This window comes from Meriones unguiculatus, chromosome 21 (genome assembly GCF_030254825.1).
Source record: "Meriones unguiculatus strain TT.TT164.6M chromosome 21, Bangor_MerUng_6.1, whole genome shotgun sequence".
NCBI lineage: Eukaryota > Metazoa > Chordata > Mammalia > Rodentia > Muridae > Meriones > Meriones unguiculatus.
In genome coordinates, this window is record NC_083368.1 from 12,609,090 (window position 1) to 12,634,579 (window position 25,490).

Below are 25,490 nucleotides of genomic sequence, written 5' to 3' on the forward strand. Positions count from 1 at the left end.
TTTTGTCCAGAGATGGCTGTAGAGCTGGAGCCTCCCACATACCTATAGAGACCACAAGTGCTATAGACTAAACCAGACCTGGGCCCTTCCCTCAGCCAAGAACAATATACAGAAGGGAGCCTTGAGTATTTAGGCCACGTCTTCATGAAATCACTTTGTTCTTTTTGGGCCTGCTTATGCTGGATCACACATAAATAATTTCTATTTGATGCTACAGTACTTTTGTCCATACCTAGCTTTTTAGATTAGGAACATAAGACATTGCTTTATGATAGGCAGCTCAGTCCTATTATACCTCAATGTCAAACACTTAGTCTTGGTGAAAGTCCGGTATCAGGCCAAAAACTGTTTCTCAAAAGGCAAATAGTTATCCAAAGAGGCCTCCATTGTGATTCTTTGATTCAGCATGCCATACATTTTAAGCTGGAGCAGAGGAGGCAGAAGTGTCAAAGTGGCATAATTGGTATAACTAATATAGGAATAAAACGATAAAGGGTGGATGGAAAAGTTCATTTGCAGTGTTTACTTTTGTGTCTGTTAACAAGTTAGTAGAAAGACGTGGAACTTAGCTTTGCATGTGGATAAGCAGTGGTACAGAATAAAATGTGTTCTGGAGCTAGAGAGAGGCAGTGGTTGTGCAGCATTGTGCCACACACCACTGAAGATCTACTTTTCTGCCGTATTCTTAAAATTAAAGCCAATAATGGCAAATTTTTGAAAGAGGAGAGTGATAGAATTAAATTATATTCTAAAAGTCTGGAAATACTTCTCCAGTTTTGGAGTTCTTTTTCTCTGGTGGTCTGTCCAGTGTTTGCTTCATTTTTATTTGCTGGTGTAGAGGTATACATTGACAACTGAGTATCCAGCTCAGGTTCAGTTGTTAAAATGAACCTCAGTGATCTGGCTGGTCTCTGTGAGGACTGCACTTTATTTTGATTTATCAGGAACAGTGAAAGACCCATCTTTTCTTGCAAAATATTTTTTAAGCTCTAGAGAAGGCCAAACAAGCTTTCAGAGTATCAGCAGTCAAATTTATAAGGAAGAGATATTTACTAATGAATAGTAATTAAAAAATAAACCTTAAATTTTTTTGTTCCACAGTATTATATGCTACTAATAGTTTACGAGAATTGATACTGATAGTTCAGTTTGTTGTCACAGTTTGCATCAGCACAGCGGCTAGACATCGAAATACTGTTTATCATATGAAAAAACAGTCTTGCTGTTCAGAGTAGGAAAATGACTTCGGTTTCCTTAGTTTCCTGGATCCAAACTGTGGATGGTTTGTTGTTCATTATGGATGAGGGTGCCAGGAAATATATCTTGTTAGATAAAGAGGTAGGGGAAAGGATACTTACAGTTCATGGTACCCCTACCCCAGTCTCTTTACTTTGTGTAGTACAAAGGCTCAAATCCAGGGCCTTTGCTCTATCAGATCAGTAGACTCTAACCCTGTCTGAGGTTCTGTCAACATGAGCTGAATTTTGTATTTTGGACTATTTTGTGACACCAGCAGGTGGCAGTAGAAGATAAAGAACCTTATGGAGAGCTGGCAATTCGGTCTTGTATTTGAACCTGCAGCTGAAATGCCTTCTGGAGCTGGGCATTGGCCACTTAACCTTCAGTAGCTTGTTGTGGATACTGACTTTGACAAACCACCGTTCTAGTTTTGTATTCTATTATATTGAAGTGTGTAATTTTAGCCTTTGGAAGCAGAGATTTGATATTTTTTATTTTATAAATTAGTATAAATATATACAATAAAATATGTGTAATGTCGGTAAGCTAATTTTCAATTGTATCAAAACTATAGAATGTGTTTAAGGGAAAGACTATAAATTTATTGAGCTCTGAGAAGTTGACCAGCCACTTTGCAGTGCATGTTGGACACACACACACACACACACACACACACACACACACACACACACTTATTTTCTCCAGAAAGGACTAGCCTTGTACTCATGCCCTTTTGCCTCCACCTCCAAAGTGCTGTAATTACAGGTGAGCCACCACACCTGTCTTTAAACACACTTGTTATGTTTGTATATTAGACAGACTTTTATTGCTGAGTTCAGACTTTCTTATATGTATGACATTTAATAATTAGAGCACTCTAATTCAGTTCATTTTTCTTTCTTCTGATTAATAAATATAATTAAAAATGCATGGCAAAGACATCTAATTTCATCACATGATAGGTTTATCAGTGTGATAGTCTCCTGTGACTTTTTTTTTAACGTGTCCAGAAGATACTGTTTTCTTTTTGTGAGATGGGCTCTTACCACATAGGCCTGTCTTGCTTGCCTGGAACTTGCTGTATCGCCCATGCTGGCTTCAAACTTCGATGGACCTCCTGTTTCTACCTACCTGGCCTTGGGATTACAAGCATGTGCCACTACTCCTGACTCTTCTACATTGTTTTTGGGGATTCAGTTTGGGTCCTAATATTCATGCAGCAAGCACTTCATTGACGAGCTAGCACCATTGCCCTATCTTAGTTTTAAATGAGTGACTTGTTAGAATCATTATCATTATTATTTTTGACCTGTGAGTTTTTGCCTAAGGCAGATTTTACTTTTTTTTTTTTTTTTTTTAATCGAGACACGGTTTTTCTGTATAGCCTTAGCTATCCTGAACTTGCTTTGTAGACCAGCTGGCCTCAAACTCACAGATTTGCTTGCCTCTGCTTCCCCAAGGGCTGGGATTAAAGGCCTGCACTTCCATGCCTTGCTCGAGTTTTACTTTTTTGACTTTTGGCCTGCAGAGAAGAATTTAGATCTCTTTTTCTGGAAATATATGTCTATATAGATCAATAATAAGAATAAAAAGTCTTTTTTTGTGTGCTACAAATGACAGCTTTTTTCTGTTTATGAAAATACAGCAGACATTAGTATTCATATATTTGTATTTGGTAGTTTTTTGGCGGCTGATGCTTGAGTGGTGTGGACAGTGTAGCTAGAAACCGAGAGCCTGGCTTGTGTCTCCAGCTCAGTTTATCCTTGTTGTTTTCTACCTTTTTAATGCATTTTACGGGGGAAACTTAGTCGATACAGAGATATGAGAGTTAAGCATGTCACAAAGGTGTTCAAATATACCCGTCATGATTGTTAGAGTACTTCTGTGCCTTTTATAGAAGATTTAGACTGTGTAGAAAGGTAGAAAGAAAGAGTCCACCAGCCTGCTACATTTATGTTGTCAATAAGTTATATCTCTTTTGGCAATTTTATGCTTAAAGAATACTTGCTTCTTTTTGTATATGTGTGTTATGTGTGTGTTGTGTTGTGCATGTGCCTGGTCACACACATGTGAGATCAGAGCAGGACACAGGATGTCCTCCTTTGTCATCTATCCTCTGTTTTTCTCGAGAAAGGATTTTCCACTGACCTGGGAGTGCGAATTTTGCGTTAGCTGGGCGGGAAGCTCTTGGGGTGAACTGCCTCTGTTCCCCGTGTGGGCTTACAGGCAGGCGCAGCGATGCCTGGCGTCCTGCGTGGGTACTTAGATTCAAACTCAGGTCATGAAGGTGTTCGCCGAGGAAGTGTGCCTACATAGTGAGCTAGTTCCCCAGTCCTGCTTAGTTTTTGTCATCGGCAATCTTGTGTATTTTTAATGTTACGTAACATTTTTTTGGTAGTGTAAGCTTTTTTGAATAAAATTAAGGAAAAGTAATGGCAAGGAATGAAGTGAGCTAATTTTAGCTATAATTTATACCATTTTCTTGTTCCTGCTTTGTCTGAGTGCTGGTGCATTAGAATTTTTCTTTTCTTAACCTTTGTTTAAAAACTGGGTGTTGTTTCTCTTCTGTTCTTGCTAAGAGTAGGGTTGTAACCCATTTAACAGGAGAAAGCCCAGTGGCAGAGCTGAAGTCCTTTCAAGGCCATGACAGTTGAGTGGTCTAAAGTTTGACTGTCAGATGTAAAGTGCTTTTTACTCAGATGACTCCTGTAAAGGCTGTTAAGCCCCTTTAACTCACAGATAGGATGGATACCTACTTTTGACCAGGACAGTATAGTGCACTAGATATATAGGATATATCTAATACGTTGGGTTATTAAAATAGAGTTGGAAAAGCTTTTTACTGTTGTGAGTGCTTGTGTATATTTGTAGGGGGCCGTGTGTGCACATGCATACATGTGGAGGCTAGAGATCAACCTCAGGTGTTACTACTTATGAGACACCCACTTGCTTTTTAAAAACTGGCCAGTAAGCCTGGGAGATCCAGCAAATTCCACCTCCGCAGCTCTGGGATTATAAGCATATCTTACCGTACCTTGATTTTGACATTGGTACTGGGGGCTGAACTCAGCTTCCCATGCTTTTATGAGTGTTCTTTTTCCATGCACACCAGAAGAAGGCATCAGAGATTCCATTACAGATGGTTGTGAGCCACTGTGTGGTTGCTGGGAATTGAACTTAGGATCTCTGGAAGAGCAGTCAGTGCTCTTAACCACTGAGCCATCTCCCCATGCTTGCAAAGTAAGCACTTTACCAAGGGGGTTGTCTTCCCAGCTCCTTGAAATTGAATTTTTAGATTTTTTCCTGTAGTTTGAAGGTGTTTTAAGGAGGCTTTGTGTATGTGTGTGTGCCTGTCATTATACAACTGAAAAGATAACTGAAGTATTGCTTTGTCCTGTTTAATTGGCTTAAACATGGCCTTAGTTACGCACTTCACTTTATGCCAGTAGACACAATTAATGAGCTAATATATTCTGAAAAAAATGTTACAAAGCTGATGTGTTCTTTTGGCAGATAACATAATTCATTTTATGAGGTAGTAAGTTTGAGATGGCATGGGTACTAGAAAGAAACCTGGAGGCAAGTTCCAGGTGTGTCATTGTGAGTTACGGAGTTTGTGTGTGAGAAGAATTTATTGAAACTCTTAAAAAAATAGTTTGCTTTGGACTGAGATACATTTCTACAAAATTCTGTTTTTATGTTATTTTTGGAGTTACTGTGAATATTTTACTTTTTGATTCTTACAAGTAGTTTTTCTATTTTGCATAAGGATTTTATTGAAACAATATCTTTGATTAGTCCATTAGAATCAGGAGAGCTGTTCTTTTAGTTTACAGCATTTCTTTTGTCTTGAGAAGATAGAAAACATGATTCTTTTCTAAGTATTCTTCTTTCTCAAGCATGAATATCAGTAGCAGGCACTGGATGGTCATAGAACTCTGGACCTTTGCAGCCATTGGTTGCTAATGTCTAAAATATTCTTCCTCCTGTTTTCTCTAAAACTCTGCCTCCAGTTGTCATTACACTGGAGAGTAGGGTTCTAGTTTGTGAGTTTATGTTTTAGTTCATGATAATGTTACAAGGCTAGTCCTCCCTCTCATGAATCTATAGATTTAACACAATGCCAGTCAAAATCCCAGTAGGCATTTTTGATGGAAATTGATAAACTTATTTAAAATTCAGTTTAGAATTCAATGAATTTTCAGTGGCCTGGGCAACTTTGAAGAGAATGAGCTTGGAGGACTTTTTACTTCAAAATGGTTTTCTTTTTCTTTTTTTCTTCTTTTTTTTCTTTTTTTCTTTATATTTTTATTTATTACAGTTTATTCACTTTGTTTCCTACCTGTGGCTCCCTCCCTCTTCCCTTCTCAGTTCCATCCTCCCTCCCTCTTCTCCCCATGCCCTCCTCCAGTCCACTGATAGGGGAGGTCTTCCTCCCCTTCCTCCTGATCCTAGTCTATCAGGTCTCATCAGGAATGGCTGCATTGTCTTCCTCTGTGGCCTGGTAAGGCTGCTTCCACCTCAGGGGGAGGTAATCAAAGAGCAGGCCAATCAGTTCATGTCAGAGACAGTCCCTGTTCCATTACTATGGAACCTACTTGGACACTGAACTGCCATGGGCTACATCTTTGCAGGGGTTCTAGGTTATCTCCATGAATGGTCCTTGGTTGGAATATCAGTCTCAGAAAAGACCCCGTGCCCAGGTTTTTTAGTTCTGTTGCTCTTCTTGTGGAGTTCCTGTCCCCTCCAGGTCTTACCCACTTCTTTCATAAGATTCCCTGCACTCTGCCCGAAGTTTGGCTATTAAGTCTCAGCATCTGCTTTGATACCCTGCAGGGTAGAGTCTTTCAGAGGCTCTCTGTAGTAGGCTCCTGTCCTGTTCTCTGTTTTCTCCCTCTTCTGATGTCTATCCTTTTTGCCTTTCTGAATGAGGATTGAGCATCTTACCCAGAGTCCTCCTTCTTGATTAGTTTCTTTAGGTGTACAGATTTTAGTATGTTTGTCCTATATTATATGTCTGATATCCACTTATAAGTGAGTATATACCATGTGTGTCTTTCTGCTTCTGGGATACCTCACTCAGGATGATCTTTTTTAGTTCCCACCATTTGCCTGCAAATTTCATGATTTCCTTGTTTTTAATTGCTGAGTAATATTACATTGTATAAATGTACCACAATTTCTGTATCCATTATTTAACTGAGGGGCATGTGGATTGTTTCCAGCTTCTGGCTATTACAAATAAAGCTGCTACAAATATGGTTCAGCAAATGTCCTTGTTGCATACTTGAGCATCTATTAGATATATGCCTAGGTGTGATATAGCTGGATCTTGAGGTAGCACTATTCCTAATTGTCTGAGAAAGTGCCATATTGATTTCCAAAGTGGTTGTACCAGTTTACATTCCCACCAGTAATGGAGGAGGGTTCCTCTTTCTCCACATCCTCTCCAGTATGTGTTGTCACTTGAGTTTTTGGTCTTAGCCATTCTGATGGGTGTAAGGTGAAATCTCAGGGTCATTTTGATTTGCATTCTCCTGATGAGTAAGGATGTTGAGCATTTTTTGAAGTGTTTCTCTGCCATTCTGTATTCCTCTATTGAGAATTCTCTTTTTAGCTCTGTATCCAATTTTTAAATTGGATTACTTGATTTGTTGCTGTTTAACTTCTTGAGTTCTTATATATTCTGGATATTAGCCCTCTGTCAGATATAGTGTTGTTCCTTTACCAGTGTGTAGACTGTTGTTTTGTTCTGACAACAGTGTCCTTTGCTTTACAGAAGTTTTTCAGTTTCATGAGGTCCCGTTTGTTGATTATTGATCTTAGAGCCTGTGCTGTTGGTGTTTTGTTCAGGAAGTTGTCTCCTGTACCAGTGAGTTCAAGGCTCTTCCCCACTTTTTCTTCTAACAGGTTTAGTGTGTCTGATTTTATATTGAGGTCTTTGATCTACTTGGACTGTAGTTTTGTGCAGGGTGATAAGTGTGATAAATCTATTTGCATTTTTCTACATGTAGACATCCCGTTAGACCAGCACCATTTGTTAAAAATGCTGTCTTTTTTCCATTGAATGGGTTTGGCATCTTTTTAAAAAAAATCAGGTGTACATAAGTGTGTAGGTTTATTTCAGGGTCTTTTATTCGATTCTATTGATCCACCAGTCTGTTTCTATGCCAGTACCATGCAGTTTTTATAATTGCTGTATAGTATAGCTTGAGATCAGGGATGGAGATACCTCCAGAAGATTATTGTAGAGGACTGTTTTAGCAATTCTGAGTTTCTTGTTATTCCATATGAAGTTGAGAATTTTTTTCAAGGTCTGTAAAGAATTGTGTTGGTAATTTGATGGGAATTGCATTGAATCTGTAGATTCCTTTTGGTAAGATGGCCATTTTTACTATGTTAATCCTGCCAACCCATGAGCATGGGAGATCTTTCCATTTGCTGATATCTTCTTCTAATTCTTTCTTAAGAGACTGGAATTTTTTTTTCATACAAGTCTTTGACTTGCTTGGTTAGGGTCACACCAAGGTACTTTATGTCCTTTGTGGCTATTGTGAAGGGTGTTGTTTCCCTAATTTCTTTCTCAGCCCTTTTGTGTTTTGTATACAGGAGGGCTACTGATTTTTTTGAGTTAATTTTGTATCCGGCCACTTTGCTGAAGGTGTTTATCAGCTGTAGGAGTTTCCTGGTAGAGTTTTTGGGGTCACTCAGGTATACTATAATATCATCTGCAAATAGTGATACTTTGACTTTTTCCTTTCCAATTTGTATCCCCTTGATCTCCTTTAGTTGTCTTATTGCTCTAGCAAGGACTTCCAGAACTATGTTGAAGAGATATGGAGAGAGTAGGAAGCCTTGCCTTGTCCCTGATTTCAGTGGGATTGATTTAAGTTTCTCTCCATTTAGTTTGATGTTAGCTATAGGCTTGTTGTATATTGTCTTTACTATGTTTAGGTATGTGCCTTGTATTCCTGATCTCTCCTCAAGATAGTTTTTAGTCTGTAATGATCAAGATAGTGTGGTGGTAGCATAAAGACAGAGCAGTATTCAGTCTATCAGGGTACTGAGTCCAAGGACACATACATATGTCTTGCTGATTGACCTTTGACAAAGGTATAAAGATAACATTTAGCTAGTGAAGGATAACTTTAACAAATAGAATAGAAACAGTTGGATAGTCACAGAAAAAAATCGATCTTTAGTCTGTACCTGGCACCACCTAAAAAAAAGTAGCTTGAATGATCACAGACTCAAATGTAAGTTGTAAAAACACAGAGTGTATAGAGCCAAACAGGACTGTCTCTGTGACATTGGTCCATGCCATCATTCTCAGATAGTATTAAGTTCAGGATCCATGAAATAAAAAGTTTGTGAATTTGGTTTTGTTAAATATGGTGAATTGTTCTTTGATTAGACAAAAAAATCCATGGACTGGGAAAGAGATCTCGTACCTGTTAAGGAGTTGTTTTTAGGGCATGTGAAGAACTTCCCTTTTCTGCTGTGAATAGAAAATACAACCAATTTGGAGATTATCTTTTCAGTTTCTAAAATGTCAACCACACACCTCCCATTCTCTACCATCCTGTGCTGCACACTTACTCAAACTGACCCCCGCGCCCATAGCAGAGCGTGAACATGTGTGCTTAATGACAGCTCAATTTGTAACAGCCCCAAGGTGGGAACAATTCATATGCCATCTCCAGATGAGGCAATTCAGTAAGGCAATCTATGCTGTGGACACAGATCACAGTGACAGAAGCCAGACCAAAACCAACCCAAACTAACCCAAACCAAACAAACTGAACAAAAAAACCGAACTACATGATCCAGTTACACAGAAATTGTAGAGAATCTGTTTTCCTTTCTTTCTTACATTCTTTTTTTTTTTGGGGGGGGGGGTATAGAGTTGCCCTGGACTTGCTTTGTAGTCCAGATCCTCCTGCCTCTGCCTCCCAAGTGCTGGGATTAAAGACGTGCACCATCGCGCCCACCTGCCTGGAAATCTGATTCTTTTGAAGTACAGAATCAGTGGTTGCTTGGGGTGGGTGAGGGTGCAGAGAGAGCAGGAGGCATAGATTCCATTAGTTTGCGGAGATGTCTGGGGCACAGACGTGCCCGTTGTCTGTGGGTGTAGAGCACACTTGCCAGGCTGCGCACCTGTGTTTTAGTGGGCGTCTGTTGCCATGATACCTGAGGCTGGCGCTTCAGAGTGAAATGCTTGTCCTAGAGTTCTGACAGCTCAGGGGTATGGGGCTCCTCATGACCGTCCTGTTCCTGATCCCTGCTCAGGAGAGGAAAAGCTTGCTATGTGCTGAGCAAATGGAGATCATAGAGTGGCTGCTTCTTATACTGACTTTTTCGTCTTTGTTTTTTGACATAGGGTTTCTTTGTATAGCACTCGCTCGCTGTCCTGAAACTCACTCTGAAGACTAGGCTGGCCTCCAACTCAGAGATACACCTGCCTCTGCCTCCCGAGTGCTGGGATTAAAGTTGGGACCACCGTCACTTGGCTTCAATGACTTTCTGTAAGAATGAGGATGTAGTCTCATGAGAAAAGTAGTAATCTTTTTACATTGCTCTCTAGAATCTAATCATATTTCGTGAGGTCCTGCCCCTAAAAGATTCCACCCCTTCAACATTGCTACACTGGACAACAGGCTTCTCTGACTTGGGCATGTGGGGAGGAACATTCAAACTATATCTGAATACAGTAAATTATACAGCACTGTGTATAATTTACTGCTCGGTGGAACTAGTTAGATGAACATGTTTTATATTTTGTACACATTGTGATTTTCTTCATTTTACATTGACAATTAAAATTTAATCCTAAATCTGGAGTTGGGAACTCAAATGAATAATAATAATATGATGCATTGGATGTGGAAAGTTCTTATTATAAAATTGCAGATATATGGAATTACTACTGGAAGTTTAGGAAGTTGAATTTATTTTGCCCAAAGGTACCTCAACAAATTAGGAAGTGCAGTATAGTTTTTTTGTTTTTTGTTTTTTGTTTTTTGGTTTTGTTTTGTTTTGTTTTTTAAATCTGGCTGTAGATCTGACATTTTTCTTTTTTCTTTTGGTTTTGCATTAAAAAATGAACCATTTTATTAATTTTAAACTTTAAACATTAAAGATTATGTATAATTGTTTCATCTTAATGTTTGTACACTATGTTTGTTGTGTCCCTGGTGCCCCTGGAAGCCAGAGAAGGATCTTGGATGTCCTGCAACTGGAGTTACAGTTAGTAGTGAGCTGCCAAGTAGGTGCTGGAAATTGAATTTGGGTTTTCTGGAAGAGCAAGTGCTCTTAAGTGTTGAACCATCTTTCCAGCCCTGATCTGGCATTTTGGAACCTGAGGTTGATTGTAGAGCAAGGCCCTTGTCAGAAGGATCGGATGTCACCCTCTGTTGCTACAGGGGCTCTTAACAGATACAGAGAATTTCTTTTTTTAAACAATGGTTTTCTGAAGGGCTGTGTGCCATCTAATTTCATAAAAACTGTTTCTTCTAAGTTGAGTATGACCCTTGACACAGTGATATCTTCTATATCACCGGTTATTTAAAATTGCTGTTTTCCACCATACCCAAACAAAGCTACATATCAACACTTGATGAAGTGTCTCCAGGATGTAATAATTTACATAATAGGAATTATTGCCTTACTTCATGTATCTGGAAATCCTTAAAGAAAATAATGTTGCACAGTCAAAAGAGGGATGGAAGACCACACAGAAAAGTTTGTGTATTGGACCTAACAGCACAGCTTTGATCCAGGCCCATTTATTTTTTCTTGAGTGTATTTTTTTTCTTTAGTGTATCAGGAACTATATGTTCCTGAAAAGTTGTGTCTTGGACCCTTCACTCAGAGCCATCACTTAGGGATGGGTAGACTGTGGGTGGACACATGAAGATTGCTAGCAAAGAAAACCAGGAGCTTATTCACGTGGTTCGGGGGAGTGGAAAAGAAACAGGAAAGGAAAAGGCAGAAAGTGGTGAGCCTAGCATGCAAGGAGCTTGCAGTCCTGCAAGTTTCCCAGTTGCCGCTGGGGAAGTGATGGTTAACAAAAGCAGAAAAGGATATCATGAAATTTGCAGGTAAATGGTGGGAACTGGAAAAGATCATCCTGAGTGGGCTATCCCAGAAGCAGAAAGACACACATGGTATATACTCACTCATATAGACATATAATATAGGATAAACCTACTAAAATCTGTACATCTAAAGAAACTAATCAAGAGGGAGGACTCTTGCTAAAATGCTCAATTCAGAAAGGCAAAGAGGATAGACATCAGAAGAAGGAGAAAACAGGGAACAAGTCAGGAGCCTGACATAGAGGGCCTCTGAAAGGCTCTGCCCAGCAGACTATCAGAGCAAATGCTGAGACTTATGGCCAAAACTTGGGCAGAGTTCAGGGAATCTTATGAAAGAAGTGGGAAATAGTAGGATCTGGAGAGGACAGGAACTCCACAAGGAGAGCAACAGAACCAAAAAAATCTGAGCACAGGGGTCTTTCCTGAAACTCATGGTCTTTCCTGAGACTCATACTCCAACCAAGGGCCATTCATGGAGATAACCTAGGACCCCTGCACAAGTGTAGCCCATGGCAGTTCAGTGTCCAAGTGGGTTCCATAGTAATGGGAACAGGGACTGTCTCTGACATGAACTGATTGGCCTGTTCTTTGATCACCTCCCCCTGAGGGGGGAGCAGCCTTACCAGGCCACAGAGGAAGACAATGCAGCCACTCCTGATGAGACCTGATAGACTAGGATCAGAAGGAAGGAAAAGAAGACCTCCCCTATCAGTGGACTTGGGGAGGGGCACACATGCAGAAGGGGGAGGAAGGGAGGGAGTTGGGAGGGGAGGAGGTAGGGAACTACAGGGGGGATACAAAGTGAATAAAGTGCAATTAATAAAGAATTAAAAAAATTAAAAAACTAAAAGCAGAAAAGCATAAAGTGCTTGTTCTGTGGAGGCATTGGTCTGGTTGTTGTAAATCAGATGTGGTGGTACAAACTTGGGGTGGAGGCAGGAGGATCAAGAATTCAAGGTTGTCTTGTGCTACATAGAAGAGTTTAAGGTCAGTCTGGGATATATGTGATATAGTCTCAAAAAAGGAAAGAAAAAGATATTAAGACATTGATTTGAGTGTGCGTTACATGCATTAAATGTAGATTTCTAGATAGGAAGCTATGAATTGATGTTATTAATGTTGATATGATCCACTAAATTAAGTGAATGTCTTTAGATAAGTGATACAAGTGTTCAGGAGTTTAGTTCCAGTCTTCCATGTTGTTTTAGGAGCAGGATGTTTGCACACAGGTTAACTCATACCATAGCACACTGCTTGTTGCAAGAGCAGCGTGCTGTGTGTGTCTGACCCCATGTCTTTAAACGCTGTAGGCATGACCTCAAAGGAAGGGTGTGGAAAGAACGGTACTGGTTTTTAAATTTCATGCAGTGCTCGGAATGCATTGTTATAACTTTTAACTTTGACTCCATTTTTAAAGATTACAGCCACCATTTTGAAGTGCAATTTTGAATTTTAGTGTTTTTTTCTACTAAAAAAAGGTGTTGGGCCAAAGGCTCTGCTAATGACACACCTGAAAGTCACTTTCTGAATGTACCTTTATATTCATTACCACTTATTGTGGCATAACTTGGTCAAAAGAAGGAAAGGGGTCTGTGAGCTTGCCCACCTGGGTCACATTTTCTTTCCCACTTGGAATTGTTTGTTAGAACTCCTGTGATGTGGTTTTCAGGATGTTCTGAGCTTGGCAAGCGACAGCCTTCACTGTGGGGTTAGCAGCTCTGCCTCCTCAGGGACTCCTGTGCCTAGAAATGAGTCTCTAGAATGTCTGTCAGGCACGTAGAGCAGTGCTGGGCTTGGGATTCAGGCGGCGTTAGTTTTCTCAGGCTGTCTTCTGAGGCTTAAATGGGCTGTGTGAACGAAATGCTTAGTTTGGACCTGCTATTTACTAACTGATAAGCAGATGCTAGTGGCTCTAATTAGAATATTTCATTGATGATATGTCTAAAGAGCAGTGTTGTTGGATTTCTGCATATATGATAGCTTTAGTTAACTTATGTGGGGGAGTGAGAAAAAGTGGTTTCTTTTTTTTTAAATTTTATTTTATTTTATTAGTTACACTTTATTCACTTTGTATCCCTCCATAAGCCCCTCCCTCGTCCCCTCCTGGTCCCATCCTCCCTCCCCCTTCTTTATACATGCCCCTTCCCAAGTCCACTGATAGGAGAGGTCTTCCTCTCCTTCCTTCTGATCTTAGTCTATCAGATCACATCAGGAGGGGCTGCATTATCATCTTCTGTGGCCTGGTAAAGGCTGCTCCCCCCTCAGGGGGAGGTGATCAAAGAGCAGGCCAATCAGTTCATGTCAGAGGCAGTCCCTCTTCCCATTACTATGTAACCCACTTGGACACTAAACTGCCATGGGCTACATCTGTGCAGGGGTTCTAGGTTATCTCCATGCCTGGTACTTGGTTGCAGTATGAATCTCTGGGAAGACCCTTGTGTTCAAATTTTCTGGTTCTGTTGCTCTCCTTGTGGGGTTCCTGTCCTCTCCAGATCTTACTATTTCCCACTTCTTACATAAGATTCCATGCACTCTGCCCAACAGTTGGCCATGAGTCTCAGCATCTGCTTTGATACCCTGCAGGGCAGAGCCTTTCAGAGGCCTTCTGTGGCAGGTTCCTAAGTTGTTTCCTGTTTTCTTCTTCTTCTGATGTCCATCTTCTTTGCCTTTTGGGATAGGGATTGAGTGTTTTAGTTAGGGTCCTCTCGCTTGATTAGTTTCATTAGGTGTACAGATTTTAGTAGGTTTATCCTATGTTATATGTCTATATGAGTGAGTATATACCGTGTGTATCTTTCTGCTTCTGGGACAGCTCACTCAGGATGATCCTTTCCAGGTCCCACTATTTACCTGAAAATTTCATGATTTCCTTATTTTTCATTGCAGAGTAATACTCCATTTTGTAGATGTACCACAGTTTCTGCATCCATTCTTCAGTTGAGGGGCATCTGGGCTGTTTCCAGCTTCTGGCTATTACAAATAACGCTGCTACAAACATGGTTGAGCAAATGTCCTTATTGTGTACTTGAGCCTCTTTTGGATATATGCCTAGGAGGGGTATGGCTGGATCATGAGGAAACTCTATTCCTAGTTGTCTGAGAAAGCGCCAGATTTGATTTCCTGAGTGGTTGTACAAGTTTACATTCCCACCAGCAGGAGAGGAGGGTTCCCCTTTCTCCACAACCTCTCCAGCATGTGTTGTCACTTGAGTTTTTCATCTTGGCCATTCTGATGGGTGTAAGGTAAAATCTCAGGGTCATTTTGATTTGCATTTCTCTAATTGCTAATGACGTTGAGCATTTCTTTAAGTGTTTCTCTGCCATTCGATATTCCTCTACAGAGAGTTCTCTGTTTAGCTCTGTTCCCCATTTTTTAATTGGATTACTTGGTTTACTGTTTTCAGCTTCTTTAGTTCTTTATATATACTAGATATTAGCCCTCTGTCAGAAAAAGGGTTGGTGAAGATTCTTTCCCAATTTGTAGGCAGTCATTTTGTTTTGATGACGGTGTCCTTTGCTTTACAGAAGCTTTTCAGTTTCATGAGGTCCCATTTATTGATTGTTGCTCTTAGAGTCTGTGCTGTTGGTGTTCTGTTCAGCAAGTTGTGTCCTGTGCCAATGAGTTCAAGGCTCTTCCACACTTTTTCTTCTAACCGATTTAATGTGTCTGGTTTTATGTTGAGGTCTTTGATCCACTTGGACTTTAGTTTTGTGGAGGGTGATAAGTGTGGATCTATTTGCATTTTTCTACATGTAGATATCCAGTTAGACCAGCACCATTTGTTGAAGATGCTATCTTTTTTCCATTGTATGGTTTTGGCATCTTTGTCAAAGATCAGGTGTCCATAAGTGTGTGGGTTTATTTCAGGGTCTTCTGTTCGGTTCCATTGATCCACCATTCTGTTTCTATGCCAGTACCGTGCAGTTTTTAGAACTGTTTCTCTATAGTACAGCTTAAGATCAGGGATGGAGATACCTCCAGAAGATCTTTTATTGTAGAGGATTGTTTTAGCAATTCTGGGTTTCTTGTTATTCCATATGAAGTTGAGAATTTTTCTTTCCAGGTCTGTAAAGAATTGTGTTGGTAATTTGATGGGAATTGCATTGAATCTGTAGATTCCTTTTGGTAAGATGGCCATTTTTACTATGTTAATCCTGCCAACCCATGAGCATGGGAGATCTTTCCATCTTCTGATATCTTCTTTTAATTCTTTCTTAAGAGACTGGAAATTTTTTTCATACAAGTCTTTGACTTGCTTGGTTAGGGTCACACCAAGGTACTTTATGTCTTTTGTGGCTATTGTGAAGGGTGTTGTTTCCCTAATTTCTTTCTCAGCCCTTTTGTGTTTTGTATACAGGAGGGCTACTGATTTTTTTGAGTTAATTTTGTATCCAGCCACTTTGCTGAAGGTGTTTATCAGCTGTAGGAGTTTCCTGGTAGAGTTTTTGGGGTCACTCAGGTATACTATAATATCATCTGCAAATAGTGATACTTTGACTTTTTCCTTTCCAATTTGTATCCCCTTGATCTCCTTTAGTTGTCCTATTGCTCTAGCAAGGACTTCCAGAACTATGTTGAAGAGATATGGAGAGAGTAGGAAGCCTTGCCTTGTCCCTGATTTCAGTGGGATTGATTTAAGTTTCTCTCCATTTAGTTTGATGTTAGCTATAGGCTTGTTGTATATTGTCTTTACTATGTTTAAGTATGTGCCTTGTATCCCTGATCTCTCTAATACTTTAAACATGAATGGATGTTGAATTTTGTCAAATGTTTTTCCAGCATCTAGGGAGATTATCATATGGTTTTTTTTCTTTCAGTTTGTAAATATGGTGGATCATATTGATGGATTTCCATATATTGAACCACCCCTGTACCTGGGATGAAACCTAGTCATCATAGTGGATTATATCTTTGATGTGTTTTTGTGTTCAGTTTGCAAATATTTTGTTGAGTATTTTTGCATCAATATTCATAAGGGAGATTGGCCTGAAATTCTCTTTCTTTGTTGGGTCTTTGTGAGGTTTAGGCACCAAGGTGACTGTGGCTTCATAGAATGAGGTTGGTAATGTTCCTTCTGTTTCTATTTTGTGGAATAGTTTGAAGAGAATTGGAGTTGGCTCTTCTTTGAAGGTCTGGTAGAATTTTGTGCTGAAACCATCTGCTACTGGGCTTTTTTTGGATGGGAGACTTTCAATGATCGCTTCTGTTTCCTTGGGGGATATAGGACTGTTTAATTGATTTACCTGGTCCTGATTCAGCTTTGGTAAGTCGAATCGATCAAGAAAATGGTCCATTTCATTTAGATTCTCAAATTTTGTGGCATATAGACTTTTGAAGTAAGTCCTAATGATTGTTTGGATTTCCTCAGTGTCTGTAGTTATGTCCCCCTTTTCATTTCTGATTTTGCTGATTTGGATGGTGTCTTTCTGCCTTTTTTTTTTTTTGTTTTTTAGCTTGGCTAAGGGTTTGTCTGTCTTGTTGATCTTCTCAAAGAACCAGCTCTTGGTTTCATTGATTCTTTTAATTGTTTTATTTGTTTCTATTTGATTGATTTCAGCCCTGAGTTTTGATTATTTCCAACTGTGTACTCCTTTTTGGTGTGTCTGCTTCTTCTTTTTCTAGGGTTTTTAAGTGAGCCATTAAGTTGCTTGAATGAGCTGTCTCGAATTTCTTCTTGAAGGCACTTAGTGCTATGAACTTTTCTCTTAGCACTGCTTTCATTGTGTCCCACAAGTTTGGGTATGTTGTGTCTTCATTTTCATTGAGTTCTAGGAAGACTTTAATTTCTTCCCTGACCCAGCTGTCATTTAGTAGCAAGTTGTTCAGTTTCCATGTGTGTGTAGGCTTTTTGCTATTTCTGTTGTTGAGGTCCTGCTTTATTCTATAGTGATCAGACAGGATACAAGGGATTATTTCAATCTTCTTGTATCTGTTGAGGCTTGCTTTGTGACCAACTATATGGTCTATTTTGGAGAAGGTGCCATGAGGTGCTGAGAAGAAGGTAAATTCTTTTGTGTTTGGCTATAAGGTTCTATAAATGTCTGTTAGGTCCATTTGATTCATGACCTTTGTCAGAGATATTGTTTCTTTGTTTAATTTCTGTTTTGTTGACCTGTCCTTTGGGTTGAGAGTGGAATGTTGAATTCTCCTACTATTAATGTGTGGGGATCTATATGTGGTTTAAGTTTTATCAATGATCGTTTTACAAATGTGGGTGCCCTTTTATTTGGGGCATAGATGTTAAGGATTGTGATGTCTTTCTGGTGGAATTTTCCCTTGATGAGTATGAAGTGTCCTTCCCCATCTCTTTTGATTAATTTTGGTTGAAAGTCTATTTTATTGGATATTAGAATGGCTACTCCTGCTTGCTTCTTGCATCCATTTGCTTGGAAAGCCATCTTCTAACTCTTTACCCTCAGGTAATGTCTATCTTTGTGCCTTAGGTGTGTTTCTTGTATGCAACAGATTGCTGGGTTTTGTTTACGTATCCATTCTGTAAATCTGTGTCTTTTTATTGGAGAGTTGAGTCCATTGATGTTGAGAGAGATTAATGACCAGTGGCTGTTAGATCCCTTGATTTTGATGTTGGCTGTGGTTATAAGGTTGTATGCTTGGTTGCTTTTTGTTTTACTGTAGTAAGGTTAATTATTTCCTGTGTTTTCTTGAAAGAAGCTAATTTTTTTTGGGTTGTATTTTTCCTTCCAGTAATGCTTCTGTAATGCTGGATTTGTGTGTAGGTATTGTTGAAATTTGTTTTTGTCATTGAATATCTTGTTTTCTCCGTCATGAGGACTGAGAGTTTTGCTGGGTATAGTAGCCTGGGCTGAGATCTGTGTTCTCTTAGGGTCTGCATGATATCCGTCCAGGCCCTCTGGCTTTCATAGTCTCTGTTGAAAAGTCAGGTGTGATTCTAATGGGTTTGCCATTATATGTTACTTGGCCGTTTTCCCTTGAAGCTCTTAGTATTTTTTCTTTGTTCAGTATATTTACTGTTTTTATTATTATGTGGCGGGAGCATTTTCTTTTCTGGTCTAATTTATTGGGTGTTCTATAGGCCTCTTGTATTCTTATTGGCCTCTTCTTTAAGTTGGGGAAATTTTCTTCAGTGATTTTGTTGAAAATATTTTCTGGGCCTTGGAGCAGGGAATCTTCTTTTTCCTCTATTCCTATTATTCTTAGGTTTTGTCTTTTTATGTTGTCTTGAATTTCTTGGATGGTTTGTGTCAGGAATTTTTTGGATTTAACATTTTCTTTGACAGATACATCTATTTCTTCCATTGTATCTTCCACACCTGAGATTCTTTCTTCCATCTCTTATAGTCTATTGGTTATGCTAACCTCTGTAGTTCCTGTTTTCTTCCCTAAGTTCCTTCTCTCCACAATTTCCTCCATTTGTGTTTTCTTTAATTTTTCTAATTCTATCTTCAGATCTTGAGCTGTTTTGTTGATTTCCTTCACCTCTCTGACTGTATTTTCCTGTTTTTCCTTCAATTCCTTCAGCTGTTTGTTTGAAAAATCCTCTTTTTCTTTTATTTCTTTCAGTGATTTAAGCATTTCCTCTCTAAAGGCCATAAACTGTTTGGTTGCAACTTCCTGTATTTCTTTACAGATGGCCATAATTTGTTTCTTTATATCTTCCTCTATTTCTTTATGGATGGCCATAATCTATTTGTTTTTATCTTCCTCTATTTCTTTACGGATGGCCATAATCTGTTTGAGTTTATCTTCCTCTAGGTCTTTACTTATTTTATTTGTTTTCTCTGTTATCCTCTTCATGAGCATAGATGTTAGGTCATCTTCTTGAATTTTAATTATGCTGGGGTGTCCAGTGATACTTGCCCTTGGATAACTGGATTCTGAAGATGCCATATTGCTCTGTGATTTGTTGGTTGAGCTTTTATGCTGGCCTCTACTCATTGGACTATCTTAGGTGTTTGGAGTTAGTTTCTGGTGGTTCCTGGAATCCTTTGGTGGAGAGAATCCCCTTGGCAGGAAGATGGTTTTTCCTGAAGGAAGCCTTCTCAGCTTTTTGGGTATAATCACTGGATGGCTGGTGTTTTTCAGGAGTTGCCGCTGCTCACCTCAGGTGTAGAGATCTGAGTGGTAACTGTGGTCCTTGTTAGTTGTCCTGAAGACAGCTGACCTGCTTCTGGGTTTCTTGCTGAAAAATTTAGTGATCTGCTGCTGTAACCTGTGTGTCCTGTGGTTTGGTCAGTTTTATTAGGGATAACTGGTTGCCCCTTGGAGCAGTATCTGAGGGTTGATCTTGGGGATTCTGGGCTTTTGTAGGTCTGAGGTTGGAGCTCTGTGCCCAAGTACCCAAGTGGTAATCTGTGGCAGGTGGGTACTGCTTTCCTGATAACAGCAGGCTATCTGGTGCACAGCAGGTCCCTGGATTGGGCCCGTCTGCAGGACCTTTTCCAAGGATATACCGGGTGGTCTAAGTCTGTCCCCTTTGCTTCGTTCCCTGTGAGGATTTCTCCCGACAGTGACTCCCAGTCTCTGGTGCCCTGGGGTGCACAGCTCTGTCTGTGCTGGAGAGCTGGGCACACAGCAACTGTCTGTGCTTGCGGTTGCAGCCCAGTTCAAGGATGGCATCTTGTACCCGCTGGTCTTCGAGACTTTTTCCAGGGAAAGACTGGGTGACCCCAGTCAGTGCCATTTCCTTCCTTCCCTGTGGGGTTTTCTCGCAACAGGGACTCCCGGTCTCTGGTGTTTTTGTGCCCACCAATCAGCCTGGGAAGGTGATCAGGACACGTAGGTCTGTGGCTCTGGTCTCGTGACCTAGTGCCTCTGCGACCCGGGATCTCTTCCTGGTTCTGGCTGAGTGACCTGAGAGTGGACCGGACTGATTCCCACGCCTTGGGGGTTTCCTCTCACCTGGGAAACATGATTGCTGTTGTTTTAGGGCCCAGAGTTTAGTCTCTTGATTGCTGTACAATAAATGTTTGAAAATGTTGTCCTGCTCCTCAGACGCAGTATTCTGGCGCCACCATGTTTTCCCCCTACAAGCCAGTAATTGGTTTCTATATCGACTTTCTGTAATGGATACAAATTACAGATAAGAATGTTTAAAGTATGTATGTAATTATTTTCTAATAGCCAAGTTTAGTCATTTCAAATTGTTTTTTATTATTAAAAATATAGATCCTGACAAACATCACAATTTATTGAAATTTGAAATGATATGCCAATATCTAACCTGATTTTCTTATTTTTTCTTATTGTCATCTTTATAGGTCTGTGGAATCTTGCTTCTTTATTTTCCAACCTTTGTTTATTCGTGTTGATGCCCTTTGCCTTTTTCTTTCTGGAATCGGAAGGTTTTGCAGGTCTTAAAAAGGTAAGTAAATTGAGTTTGGATTAAATTTATTAAGTGATGAAGTAAATATCACTCACATTAAACTAGAAGTTGATATAAACAAGTGGCTGAAGTACTAAATAATGATGTTGACACATTATTGATATTAATAATATTGCGCAGTAAGTTATCTTGTAGTGTTTCTTGTGGAACTGACAAGCTGACATCACAACTGTTAGGCCTTTCTAGGAGGCCTCCTTTATTTCAGAGCCCAGTAGGACACACTTACATCTTGATGTAAAAGCTATTCCACATCTAATATTTTCAGGGTGGTAACACATTATGAAATCACATACTCTGGAGTAGATAGGCCCTCACGGTTCTGAGAATGGCTCATCTTGTATGGATGTGGGAGACTTGGGAGGGAGCACGCTGGGAAGCTTTTTGAGAACATCTGAAGACATGCCATGACTGTATAGCAGGGGATGACTGACTCTGACTTTGAATACAGAGTGTCCAGCCATAAACTTTTGGGATATAATGAAAAGACTTAAGTAGTTAATACTTGACAGAGCGAGCTAGTGTTACAATTGAAGCATCTTACACTTTTCTGTTTTGTTTTTGTTTTTACTTGTATTCCTATTGCAATATATGGAGTGAATTAGGCTTATTTATTTAATAAATCTGACATGGGAAGTTGTAAATGTGTGGATTACTGGTTTTTATTTCACATAACTTGTCTTCTTTTTTGTATGTGGCATATGAGCCTTTTGGTGTGTGTGTTTACTTATGTCCTTTCAGGTCCGTGGAAAGGACAGAGATCAAAATCAGGTGTCTTTCTCAGTTCCCTTTCACTGTGTTTTTTTGAGACAGGGTCCTCGATGAATCTAGATCTCATCAGCGTAGCTCAGCTGGCTGACAAGTGAGCTCCAAGGATCTGGTTGTCTCTGCCTCTGTAGCTCTGGAGTTACAGATACACACCCCTGTGCCAGCTTTTACATGAGTGCTAGGGGTTTGAACTCAAGTCCTCATGTTTACATGGCAAAAACTTTACTAACTGAGCCATCACCAGTTCCCTCACATAGCTTTACAAAGTATAGAACGCCTTGTGAATTTGTGTGTCTTCCTTGCCCAGGAATATGCTGGTAACTGTGCTGTTTCAGTTTTAGTTATGATGCCAAAGGAATGCTGTTTATGTGGGGTCGTAGGAGTGAGATTGTTTAATACTTGACAGTCTAAGCATCACAGGGGAAGGGCCACTGAGAGTCAGCTATTTTTGTGGACTGATCTTGTTACTTCAGATATGAACACTGCTGCTGAAAGCTGTCAGCTAACTTCTTACTTAATAAATGAACTGAGATGAGAATGGATTGTATTTTGCTTTCAAGCATTGAAAAACATTGAGAAAACTGGCTTTTGTATGTTTGAATTATTTTCTGTTCTTATATATTAAGAGTGACAATTAAAATTATATAATAGAAAAGAATTACTTTGTTTTAATTTAGAAACCTGCTATAGGTTGGCATGGTAGTGTATACCCTTAGTTCCATCACTTGGAAGGCAAGAGGCAGGTGTGTCTCTGAGGTTGGAGCCAGCCTGGTTTAGTTTCAGGACAGGCAGGGATACACAGAGAAATCATGTCTTGGAAAAAACAAATCAAGACCTATAAGATAGGATAAACATACTGAAATCTGTACACCTAAAGAAGATAAACAAGAAAGAGGACCCTAGGTAAGAAGATCAACCCTCACTTAGAAAGACAAATGGGATGGACATTGGATGTAGGAGAAAACAGGTAACAGGACAAGAGCCTATCGCAGAGGGCCTCTGAAAGTCTCTACCTAGCAGTGTATCAAAGCAGATACTGAGACTCATTATCAAACCTTTGGCAGAGTATAGGGAATCATATGAAAGAAGGGGGAATTAGTAAGACCTGGAGAGGACAGGAGCTCCACAAGGACCAAATATATCTGGACACAGGGGTCTTTTGTGAGACTCTGTCTCCAACCAAGGACCATGTATAGATATAACCTAGAACCCTTGCTCGGATGTAGCCCAAGGTAGCTCAGTAGCCAAGTGGGTACCCTAGTAAGGGGAACAGGGACTATTTCTGACATGAAATCAATGGCTGGCCATTTGACTCCCCCTCTCCCCCCAAAAGTAGGAGCAGCCCTGCTAGGCCACAGAGTATCACTTTGCAGCCAGGCCTGAAGATACCTGATAAGCTATGGTCAGATGAAAGGGGAGGAGGTCCTCCCCTATTAGTGGACTTAGAAAGGGGTAGGGAGAAGATGAGGGAGGTAGGATGAGATTGGGAGGGAATGAGGGAGCGGGATACAGCTGGGATACAAAGTTAATAAACTGTAACTAATATTAAAAACTAAAACATTAATTTAAAAAAGAAAAATCAAGCAGCCAACTAGACAAACAAAAACAGAAGCAAAAGCTGCTATACAAGGTCTTATTACTGATTTAGCTCAATTTTTTTTTTTTTTGTACTGGGTGCAGTGGTGCATGCCTGTAACCCCAGCACTCAGGGAGGCAGAGGCAGGCAGATCTCTGTGAGTGCAAGGCCAGCCTGGTATACAAAGCCAGTCAGAAAAACACTTTCTCAAAAAACCAAAACCAAAAGAAAAAAATACAAAGAAAGAGGAGAGGTGGTCAAGGGCAGGTTGTGGGAGGGGAAGACAGGCTCAAGAAATGCTGAGAGCAGAGGAGCTGTACTGGTAGAGTGTAAAGGGGAGGCATCACCTGAAGCCTGCATCCAGGGGCTTCTAGAGTAAGTAAAAAATACACAACCTTACAGAGAATGCTGCAGAGAATGAACAGCCTGAGGGGGAGGCCACTAGAGATGCTTCAGATGTTGGTTTCTGATGAGGTTTGGAGCTAGAGTTTTTCATAGATACCTGTTTGTTCTTAGGAACTTAGTAAGCAGCTCTAAGTATAAGTTACTGTACCACCTAAAAGAGCTTGCTAGGACTGCTCATGAAGAGTTCAGACTTTGCACTCAAGGGACAAACAGTGGGGTAATCAGCGGTGCACACATAGCTTGCCATGTGCTGAGAAACTTTGGGAGTCACTGACAGAAGTGGTGTCTTGATCTTGGGGCAGGTACACAGGAGGGCCAGCTAGGATGAGCCTTGAGGGTGAGCAGGGCTTCCAAGAGTAACTTTAAAATTTTTTTATTTTTATTTTTTCTTCACAATTTATTCATTATATAACCTGATTGAAGCTCCTTCCCTCAACTTCCCCCAGTCCAACTCTCCCTCCCTCTTCCCACCATCCCCTTCCCCTAGTCCACTGAAAGGGGGAGCTCTCCACTATTGCCACATCAGGACTGCCTGGATCCTCTGTCTCTGGGGCCTGGGAAGGCTGAATCATCAGGGGTGAGTGATCAAAGAGCAGACAACTGAGTTCACGATAGAGGCAGCCCCTGCTCCCCTCACTCAGGGATCCACATGGAGACTGAGCTGCCAGTTGGCTACATCTGAAAAGGGATGATCTTCATGCATGGTCCTCCGTTGGTGTATCAGTCACAAGAGTAACTTTTAAGGCTTGCCCTGTGGTCTTGAGTTCTGCCTGAATTGCTGAGTACTAGAGGATGTGAGCAGTTAGGGGCACAAGTAGTCTCAGGTTAAGGTCCTTGAGGCTTCAGCTCTGTCTGGCAGGTAGTTTAGATTTTACGCTGAGGACAATAGGGGGCTGGAAAGATTTTTTCTGGAGTGTTTTTGCACCTACCATTTCATTTAAGTGTAGTGATAAGTGCATTTCAGTGTTTCTTATCTGTTACTGAGGAAAGGAGTGCTCTGGAGCACATGTTCCACCTACTGCCAAGCACAGAAGGGGTGAGGGGTTGCAGAGGGGTCATGCAGGCCGCAGTGCACAGATGTGTAGGTGAGGTTGAGACTCGCTAAAACCACTTGCTGGTGTCTACTTTTTGCACAGTTCCGTCTCTTTCTCATGCTGTCTGTGTGCTGTTGCTTCCCTCTCACGCTGTGTGGTGTTCCAGGAATATCTGCTCAGTTCACACTCCTAGCGAAGATAGAGTTGTTAGCTAGACCAATCATGACTTAAGGCAGCCTGTGAGTTTTGGACAGTCCTTGCCTCTGCCCTGTCTGCCCTGACCACCCAGGAAAGGGACTCAAGTATAGCTGTGAGGCAGAATTAATACCAGCCTCTGGAATTACGACTCATTGGCAAACCCCAGGAACATCACCTCTTGTGCTCCTCCTCTTAGACCGGTGGTTCTTGACCTTCCTAACGCTGTGACCCTTTACTTCAGTTCCTCATGTTGTGGTGACCCCCAACCAGAAAGTTATTTTCATTGCTACTTCAAATAACTGTAATTTTGCTACTGTTATGAATTGTGTCTGTGTTTTCAGATGGTCTTGGGGGACTGAGTGAATGGGTCGTTCAACTTCTGAAGGGGTTTTGACCCACAGGCTGAGAACCACTGTCTTCGACCTCACATCAGCAGGGAGAACTAGCTGAGCAGGAACCCAAGAGACAAGCACGATATCTCACATCCACATTTGCACAGCTCTTGCTGTTATTTATTTTACTTCTAATTTTTCTACATATGACTAAAGAAATACTTATATTTAATCACGTTTGTCTCTCAAAGCCCTTCAAGGGCTACCATGCCTTTCTTCATTTTTGATGGCACTGAAGTCTTGACTGTTTGAACAGTGCAGTCAGCATCATCAAATAAGCTGATTCCCAGCCACAAGGGATTTAAAAAGAGGCTAGTAGGTAGAGGCCAGGAGGTATAGAGGCCAGGAGCTAGAGGCCAGGCAGTATAGAGACCAGGAGGTGTAGAGGCCAGGGTGACTACCATCAATCTGACTTGCAAG

General features: G+C 40.6%; 1 protein-coding gene across 3 annotated transcripts in view; it reads left to right on the forward strand.

Annotated features, from left to right (window-relative positions):
* Positions 1-25,490, forward strand: part of Lmbr1 (limb development membrane protein 1) — a 130,158-nt gene that overhangs the window by 30,600 nt on the left and 74,068 nt on the right. For all 3 annotated transcript variants that reach the window (XM_060374160.1, XM_060374161.1, XM_060374162.1), the window contains one exon: positions 20,576-20,679. In XM_060374160.1, coding sequence (XP_060230143.1) covers positions 20,576-20,679 — 104 coding nt within the window. Of the gene's footprint in view, positions 1-20,575; positions 20,680-25,490 lie in introns of those variants that run through there.